The 9,993-nt window shown below is 38.4% G+C and overlaps 1 protein-coding gene across 4 annotated transcripts in view; it reads left to right on the top strand.

The window, feature by feature from the left end:
• The window catches only part of Aff4 (AF4/FMR2 family member 4), a 104,706-nt gene that overhangs the window by 59,825 nt on the left and 34,888 nt on the right, over positions 1 to 9,993 (top strand). For all 4 annotated transcript variants that reach the window (XM_023713229.1, XM_023713228.1, XM_023713230.1 and 1 more), the window contains one exon: positions 8,420 to 8,456. In XM_023713229.1, the coding sequence (XP_023568997.1) occupies positions 8,420 to 8,456 (37 nt within the window). The remainder of the gene's footprint in view (positions 1 to 8,419; positions 8,457 to 9,993) is intronic.

Here is a 9,993-nt window from a genome sequence, read left to right as displayed (position 1 = left end):
TCTGGAACTGGGGATTGAACTCAGGCTCTTGCCCTTGCCAGGCAAGTGCTTATTCTACTGAGCTATCTCCCCGGCCTATAGCTTGTGTCTAGATATCCCCCTTCCCCCAAACTCATGTCATAAGTGGAGTTTTTTTCAAAGGTGGCTGGATCTACAATGTGTGGTTGATTCATGGTATAATGCTGGGATTAAGGGTGTGTGATTACTAAATCAGTCCCAATTGGCTTGGTACCATCCTAATCCACATAGCCTAGATACAATATAAAAGGGGCCGAAAGACACTGTCCCTTGTTGCTTTTGCTGTCTTTGCCACCATAAACACTTCCCTCTGCCATGTGCCACCCTGCCTGGGAGCCAGTGGATTATGGACTGAAACCCACAAACTGAGCTAAATACCTTTCCTCCCTTACAATGTGGTTGTTGGGTATTTTGTTTCAACAATGAGAAAAGTAACTAGGGCAGATGTGTTACTTAATAATGACTTTAGGGCTTTGCAGGGCATATCTGTATGAGTCTATTTGTGCTCTATTACAACATTCTTATCTCGTATAAGAAATTAATTGTTTGCATTTCTCCTCTCCCATTATCTTTTTCTTTTCTTTTTTCTTTTTTTGTGGAACCGGGGATTGAGCTCATACCCTTGTGCTTGCCAGGGAAGTGCTTATTCTACTGAGCCATCTCCCCGGCCCTTTATCTGTATTATTTATTACACATAATTTATTTCCACTAAAGTTATAGTTACTACAGTATCATTGCTATTTTATTGAAAACCCATTTTTTCCTTTACTAGCTTTTTTTTTTTTTTTTCCTTTCTTTTGTTTTTTGAGACAGGGTCTCACTGTGTAACCCAGGCTCATGTGTAACTAACAGGGATCCTCCTGTCACAGACCCTCCATTGTAGGATTGCAGGCATGTACCACCACACCTAGCTATTAGGATTTAAATAACAGGAACAAAAGATGTCCTAAAAATGTTTGTCTTGGGCTGGGGAGGTAACTTAGTGGTTTAAGCGCTGCCTGGCAAGGGCAAGGATCTGGGTTGGCTCCCCAGTGCCACATGCTATGCAGGCCCTGGAACCCTGGATGTGCCATACTGGCTCTGAAACCGGGCATGGTGGCACACACCTGTAATCCCAGTGTGATTTTTTTAAAAATTTAAAAATATTTATCTAATCCCAGCTAATTGGGAAGCTGAGTCAAGAACCTAAGTTTGAACCTGGCCTGGGCAATTTAGTGACTTAGGCCCTGGCTCAGAAGTAAAAAATAAGTGAAAAGGTCTGGGGATGTAGTTCACTGTTAAGGCTTTGGGTTCAATCCCTGTATGTGTTTATTTGTCCAGTCCTTAGTAACACAAACGTGGTGGGGATATGGTTCAGTGGTAGGACTCTTGTGCTGCGCACATGAGGCCCTGGTTTCAATCCCCAATAGCCCCCACCACAAAAGAAAAAAAATAACACATGCATACACAGAAGAAAAGGTTTTATTTTGCCCTGTGCAGTTAACATTTCTTTTTTGAAAGATACTTTTCTGGATGTAGAATCCTAAGTGGAAAATGTTGCCTCTCTGTGTTCTTGTTTACATTGTTTCTTTCTTTCATGGGTTGTGTGTTTTTTTTTTTTTTTGTATTCAGTACAGGGTCTACAAGTCTGTCACTAAATAGATCAGACTCAGGCTCCCAAGTGCTGGGATTATAGGTGTGCGCCACCACTCCCAGTCTCAGTTGCTTGCCCCAGAGCACACTGGGGATCGAACCCCGGCTGCTGCACTCTGTCTAGTAAGGCACTTTAGTCTGCTGAGCCATCTGGCTGGCCCTTACATAGTTTCTGATATGTTAACTGTTTAGTTTATATGTAATGTGCCTTTCCTCTCCCCTTGCTGCTTTTAAGATTCTTGTTATTTTAATCAGTGGTTTTATTCTGTTCAATTATGGTACATCTTGATACATTTTTCTTAATCTTTCTCATGTTTGGGATTTGTTCAGCTTCTTGGAATTTCCATTCAGTTTGGAAAATTTTCGTAATTATTTACAATACTCAGAATGTTGTTCTTTCCCCTCTCATCTTTTCCTTTACCAGTGACTTCAATTATATGTATATTAGGTACCTTTATGTGGTCCCACCACTTATTCACACACTGTTGACTTATTTTCCATCTTGATGTTTTGTAGCTTCATTTTATATTGTTTCTGTTGCTGTATTTAGAGGTTAGATGGGATAAAGAGCAGATAAAATGCTCAGAACCTTACGCTTGTAATATGTTCAAATTTGACAGTTCTTTATTGATGACAAGCATTTTTTACTAGAAATCTCTGGACAAAGGATGGATTATAGTGGATTCAAAAGATTGAAGTTAGTGAATATGTTTTTAAAAATTGTTTTTTAAAGCATTTTTCTGCAAAACAAGAGAAATGTATGGGAATATTTTGCCATGCTTATGTGCTGAGTATAATGATTTAGTTTAAAAAAGAAACTTGATGCATGGAAAAGAAGGTAACTTTGAGAAGTTCTCACAGGAGGGATTGAGAGTCATTGCTCACGCAGAAGATAGTAGCCTTAGAATAGGGCATAGCAGGGTCATTAGTGTCAGAAAAAGGAGAGCACATGCTATAGTTGGGAATGGTGTTACATAGGTTTCCTAGTGACAGTCAGGGGGGAGACTAGTGATTCACTGCCTGTGTAAGTGTTTGGAACAGCCTGTGACAGTGTGGGTGCTGTAGGTATAACACTGTGCCATTTAAATATTATCCTTCTCACTAAGCTGATATCCATAAAGAAAGGAGGCTAGCTTGTGCCAGTTTTCATTAAAATGATCAATAATAAATTGGCAGTTATAATCCAAATCCATTCTTGGCAAGTCCAGTTAATGCTTTTTTACTTAACATTTTCATTGGGCTTATCATTAGCATTATTACTTTAGTCTCTTTCTTCTTTGTCTCCCATTATCTGTTGCTAATCCAAATTTATTCTTTTTCTGGCTATTCCTTTTTTCCCCAATTTCTCTCCCTTTTAAGTTTTTCAGGCATGTGTGTGTGCATGCGCGCGCACCTGTGTTATAAGGAAATACAAATAAGTATGTTTTGTGTCAGTAGCCAAACATTCAGTTGTGGAAATAATACAAAAAGGAATTATATATTAGTGTTAATTGGATACATAGTTGTATTTGTGATACTTAGACACTTCTTTGTACCTTCTTCTTTACCCACCTGCTTTACTAATCTTTGTTTTATAATCTCCTTTAAAAAATAGGCTTTCTCCTTAATCCCTTCCTTTTTGTCTAATAGTAGTGTCCCTTCTATTTTATCTTTTTTAGAGTCCCCATCTTCAGGAAAATATGTAATATTTGTCTGTTTTTTTCTTGGTACTGAGAATTGAACTCAGGACTTTGTGCTTGCCAAGCAGGTACTGTATTGCTGAGCTCCATTCTGGCCCAATATTTGCTTTTCTGAGTCCAATTTATTTTGCTCAAATGATAGAAGCTTCTGCTCTACCTCCACCCTTCTTTGTAAATGACATAATTTCTTTTTTTCTCATGGCTAAATAACACTCAATTGAATATATCACTTTTTTTTTAATCCGTACATTTGGTGGTATTCTAGGTTGATTCCGTACCCCTGTGCCTGATATATTTACTGGCCGTTTTTACTGCTTTAGATTTTTACTTCTTATTAGTTCATTTGTACATTTGTTGATCAGGATATTTACTTTTTTAGTGTTAAAGATTTTTGGATTCTTTATATATATTCTGGATATGAATCTTATCAGAATAGCTGGCAAATTTCAGCCTATCCTGGGCAATATAGCAAGGCTCTTGTCTCAGAATTTTAAAAGGGGGGCTGGGGAGATAGCTCTGTTGAATCAAGAGCAAGGGCCTGAGTTGAGTCCCTGGCTCTGCAAAAAAGAAAGAAAGAAAGAAAATCAAAGGGCTGGGGATATATGTAGCTCAGCGCAAAATGCAAAGGCCCTAGTTCAGTTGTCCAGTGCTACATTCCCCCAAAATTCACTTATATGTAATTAATAATTTTTAAATACATAATTTAGTGGTTTGGGGTCACTTATAGTCATCACTAGTTTTACATCATTTTCATTGCTACAAAGAGAAATTTTATATCCTTTCCCCTCTACTCTCTCTCCTGAGCAACCACTAGTCTATCTCTATAAATTGTTCTGTTCTGGGCGTTTCATATAAATGTGTCCTTTCAAGATACAGTATTCTGTGATTGGACTCTTATCATATCTTCAGGGTTCACCCAAGCTACAGCAGATATCAGTAATTTCTTTTTATGGACAAATATTTCATTGTGTAATTAATTTTTTTTTTTTTTTTTTGCGGAACCAGGGATTGAACTCAGGCCCTTATGTTTGCCAGGCAAGCGCTTATTCTACTGAGCCATCTCCCCGGCCCCTGTGTAATGAAATATTTACTCATATTTCCTTACAATATTCTCCCAATATTCTAAATAAGTCTTATTTGGGATTTTTGAACATTTTTCCCCCCTGGTACCAGGGATTGAACTCAGGACCCTGTGCTTGCCAGGCAAGTGCTTATTCTACTGAGCTATCTCCCCAGGCCCTAGAATTTTTGAGATAAGGTCTCAGTTTGTAGTTTAAACTGGCCTTGAGCTCACTGTAGATCAGGCTGGCCATGAATTTATTTTGTAGCCCAGGATGGCCTGGATCTCGCAGCAGTCATTCTGCCTCAGCCTCCCAAGTGCTAGGTTTATAGGTATGCCCCACCATGCCCAGTGAGTCACATTTTATTAATAGCTCTTGGTTATTTCAATTTTTTTTTAATTTTGAATAATACCATAGTCTCTCTTCTTCTTCTTCTTCTTCTTCTTCTTCTTCTTCTTCTTCTTCTTCTTCTTCTTCTTCTCCCTCTCTCTCTCTCTCTCTCTCTCTCTCTCTCTCTCTCTCTCTCTCTCTCTCCTGTTTAGTACAGGATATCACTATGTAGATCAGACTCCCAATCTCTAGGATTACTGGCGTACCACCACGCCCACTCTCAGTCGCCATCTCAGCGCGCCCTGAGGGTAGAGCCAGCATGGTGTGCCAGGGATTGAACCCCTTCTGTTGCAGTCTGCCTAAGCAGGCACTTTAGTCTACTGAGCTATCTGACAGACTTGCCATAGTCATTTTGCAGAAGTATTTGTGTGCACATGTGATTTTATTTTGCTTGGTTATATAAATATACATAGAATCACTATATCTTATGGTGAACACTGTATGTAATCATTTGAGGTACTGCTAGAAAGCACTTATACCAGTTTACATTCTCACCAGCCTTCTTACTTCTCCACATCCTTGTCAAAGGCTTTTTCTGTTTGTTTTCTTTTTTTTTTCTTAATTTTATTTATTTATGTGTGTGTGTGTGCGCACGCGCGTGTGTGTGGCCAGCTCAGCCCACCAGGGGGCGGGGCGGGCTGGCGTTAGGTGCTGGGGGATTGAACTGCGGTCCCTATGCTTTAGCTTAGCTTGTTCTAAGTAGGTGCTTTAGACTACTGAGCCATCTCACCAGCCCGTCTTTTTGTTTGTTTGCTTGTCAATGCTTGTTACCTTTTTTTTTTTTTCCTTCCTTTCTTTAGAGTCTCAATTTGGAACTTAGGTTTTGAACTCTCAGGAATCCTCTTGCCTCAGCCTCTAGAGTGCTATTGTGGGCATGTGCCATGCCTGGCTTTTTTTATTTTAGTCATGAATACCCTGCTGAATATGGAGTAGTATCTCATGGGTTTGATTTATATATCCACGCAATCAGACATCTTTTGTGTATTTATTGCCTATTTATATTTCTTCTTGGGAGAAATTAGATTATTTTTCTAATTTTTAAAATTTCATTGTCTGTGAACTGAAAGAGGTCTTTATATATTGTGGATGCCAGTTTATCTGGCAGATATTTTTTCCCATTCTGTAAATTGTTTTTTCGCTTTCTTGATGTTGTACATCTTTGGAGCATGAAAGTTCTTAATTTCCTAAAGTCCAGTCTATTTATTTATTCATTCACTTTATCTCTTTGTTGCTGTTATGTCCTGGTTTTGGTGTCGTATATAAGAATTCTCTGTCAAGCGGAAGGTCATTAGGATTTGGCACCACGCTCTCTTCTGTAATAGCTTTATATCATTGAGTTTTTCATTTGGTTAGGTCTTGGTCACTCTGACTGAGTGTTTCCGTGCCGTAGGATGTGAAGGTCAGCTGTGTTCCTCGGCGTTCTGGTTCTTGTTTCCCCAGCGCCGTTTTCTAGAAGGACAACCCTTTTTCTATTGCTGGTCTTGGCAGCCTTGAAAAGCAGATGCTTGTAGATAAATAGGTGAATAGCTTATTATTGTATTTTATTTTTATTGAAAAATAAATATGAATGAGACAGATTCACAGCTGATTAATAGGACAGTTTTGATAATCAGTACACTGTGCATTGTTTTCTTCTTAGTGGTTATCCATAGTACGGGAAGCAGACGGGATGTTCTGTCCAGACACTGTTAGTACAGCTCTTTCTTCTCATTGAATTAAGCGAAAGTAGCTGTAAATTTATCCTAAGCCTTTTTTTGAGGCAGAGATTGGGAATTGAACTCATGGCCTTCTCAATCCCCAGTAAACCCCCTTCCCTTTTTTGAAACAGATTCTCCATAAGTCATGAAGTTGCCTAGTCTGGGATCAGACTTGGAAGCCTTCTCTATCAGGCTGCCAGAATACTGAAATTACAGGTGTGCAAATCATTCCTAGTTTAGATTTGTATTTTTAAATAGCAAAATTGTAATTTAGCAAGGCATGGTGGCACACACCTGTAATCCCAGCATTTGGGAGGCTGAGGCAGGTGGATCACTGAGTTAGAGCAAGGCTAGCCTAGCTACAAAGTGGAGTGCTGATGCTTTAACACAAAATGAATTCAAGGCCAGTCTGAGCTACATAGTAAGACCCTGTCTCAAATAAACAAACAAATGATAATTTAGCTTTCTTAACTGTTTGGATTGCTTTTTCACAAATAATTCTGTTGTCACCTGGATTGTGTGTTTTCTTTTTTTTTTTTTTTTTTAAACCAGCAATCAAACTCAGGACCTTGAACTTGTCAGGCAGGTACTATGCTGCTGTGCTATAGCCCAGGCCCTAAATAATTTTGTTGTGAAGGAAGATTATATTTATTTTTAAATAGGCCTATAAGGCCTTTTTATATAATTTTAATAGTATATCAAGTATCAACTAGAAATTCAACCTGGAAATACAGTTAGCATATAAAACATCTGAGTTAGAGCAAGACTAGCCTAGCTACAAAATGGAGTACTGATACTCCATTTTGAATATTACTTAGAAAGCCACTTTCTTTCATTGACAGTAACATTTTGGTTTCTCTTATGTTAATGTTTAAGTACCAGGTGCTATACTGTTGTAAGACTTTTTGAAAATTTTTTTTTTATTTTTTTATTTTAACATTTAGTGTGTGTGTGTGTGTGTGTGTGTGTGTGTGGCCAGCTCAGCCCACCAGGGGGCGGGGCTGGCTGGCATGTGGTGCTGGGGGATTGAACCGCGGTCCCTGTGCTTTGCGAAGCTTGTTCCAAGTAGGTGCTTTAGACCATTGAGCCATCTCTCCAGCCCCTGTTGTAAGACTTTTTGAAAAGACAAAGATGATGTACTCTTTCTCAAATTTCTGATGGTTTATAAGATACTGGGGACATTGAGAGGGAATAAAATGACATGGCAATATCCATGTGGATTTTTGTGGGTGCTTGTGATTTGTTTTTTTTTTTTTTTTTTTTGAGGGATGGTCCATAGAGGTGGTATCATATTTGTATGTGCATGCGTGTGTGTGTGTTATGAGATTATTTTTACCTAGTGTAGTTTTTAGTATTGTGTTTTTAAAAAATCATTTTAAGTCCAAAATTCTTAAATTGAAATTATTCTCCAGGCCTCCAAATTAAGTTAGGAGAGGCTAGTGGGTAGCTCAGTGGCCAGAGTGCCTAGTTTGGCAAGCGCAGGGACCAGAGTTCGATACCAGTCCCACATGTCATGCCAGTCCCGCCTCCAGGACACACTGAGCCAGTGACCAAGTCCTGCTGTGGTGAGGCACACCTGTAATCCCAGCGCTGGGGAGGCTGAAAAGAGGAAGATCACCATGAGTCTGATCTGCGTGGTGAGATCTGTACCAAATAAATAAATAAATAAATATAATTAGGAGTACTGTGTATGTTGCTGGAAAGAAATGAGTGATCAAGACTATTGAGTAACTTAATGCTTTTTGTAAAGCACTTTGTAAGTGGATTTTGTGAACCTCTGGTAAAGTCCAATATTGACCACGAAATTGCCATCACTTATTAAGCAATGCCAGCACATTCTTTCATTATTGGAAGCACCTTCATGTAGTTGAAAGCATTTTCCACTGATAAACTATTATCTCTTAAAATCACTTTGTATAAATTTATGTTCCTTTTTTTTTAGGAGTCTCAGCAATCCAGTTTTGGTCCTGGAGAACAAAGTGAGTATTTTCCTTTAAATTTTCAAATTAAGGCCAGTGAGATAGCTGTCACCTACTTAGGCAAGTGCAGGGACCAGGATTTGATCCCCATACCACATGCTAAGGTGGCACATGCCTGTAATCCCAGCGCTGTGAGGAGGCTGAAAACAGGAGGATCACTACGAGTCTGAACTATGTAGTGAGACGCTGTACCAAATACATTAAGAAAATGAAATAAATAAAATGAGTGTTCAAATTAATGTATTAATTGAGTATGTGGGGTACAATGTACATTACTTTAGTAATTCTTTTCCATGTCTTATTGTAATTACATGAGTTAAGTAGTAATTGCTTCTTTTAAAAATAGGAATTATAGGTCATAAGAGATCAAAGTGAACTTTTTATTTGAACTAATAGTTGAAAGTTTATAAATTCAACTTGATTGGCACCTTATCAACTCGGGAACCATACTTCTGTCTTTCTACTTCCTTGAAAATAATTTGGTTCTGTTATGGTCAAACTGTAGGCAAGAACAGGTTATTTTAGCTAAGCATGACTTTTTCCTATAGCTATATATTCTTTGTCCTTCTGTGTCTTATGATCTGGGTAGAAAATCTGCAGTCTTCTATGATTCTACTCTCACTTCAGTTCTTGACCTTCCTAGAAGAACTGGAAATTTATATATGATCCCAGGAGATGTGTAAGTTAGTGGTACTGAGATCAAAAACCATCACAAATGTCTGAGCTTTACCCTAAAGCTCTATAACAGAAGTTATTTTTGCCAAAAGATCTGACTTCTTAAATAGCTTAGATTTATACTGTTTTGAAGGTATTTTGAGAGATGAAAATAAGACTTTCTTTGATCCTTTGCTAGTTATAGTTAGTAATCTTAATGCAAATATATGAAGCTACTGTATATTACCTAATGTTAAACTTTCTATATCTGTATAACTATTTTAGTTCTACTTTGTAGCTGTAGTTAAAGGAAAAAGGGTCCTGACATTGTTGATGTTACAAAAAATTTTCCCCTTTTAAGAATGTCTTATCTGGTTGGGCATGGTAGTGGACACCTATAATCCCAGCGCTATAGAGGCCAAGGCAGGAGGATCTCTGTAAAGGCCAGCCTGAGCTATATAGTGAATTCAAAGCCATTCTGAACTACATAGCAAGACCTTGGCTTGCAAAAAATGTCTCATCTCTGCTTCTAGCCCATCTCATTCTCTCCTCAAAACTGTCTATGCCAAAGAGGATCATTAGCTATCTCTACTCGTTATCTTTTTTTTTAATTTGCTCTCTTTTAAAATTGAATTACTGGGCCGGGAGATAGCTCAGTAGAATAAGCACTTGCCTGGCAAGCACAGGGGCCTGAGTTCAATCCCTGGTTCTGGGAAAAAAAAAAAAAAAATTTACTGTTAGTATAAAGTTCTTTTCATTGTAATACTAAAATTGTGTTCTGTAAAAGAATCAATTTAGGGGCTGGAGAGATGGCTCAGTGGTCTAAAGCACCTACTTGGAACAAGCTTGGCAAAGCACAGGGACCACGGTTCAATCCCCCAGC

The sequence above is a fragment of the Octodon degus genome, unplaced genomic scaffold, assembly GCF_000260255.1.
Source record: "Octodon degus isolate 3935 unplaced genomic scaffold, OctDeg1.0 scaffold00029, whole genome shotgun sequence".
NCBI lineage: Eukaryota > Metazoa > Chordata > Mammalia > Rodentia > Octodontidae > Octodon > Octodon degus.
The sequence above is the reverse complement of the archived record's forward strand: the minus strand, read 5'-3'. Positions and strand labels throughout refer to the sequence as shown.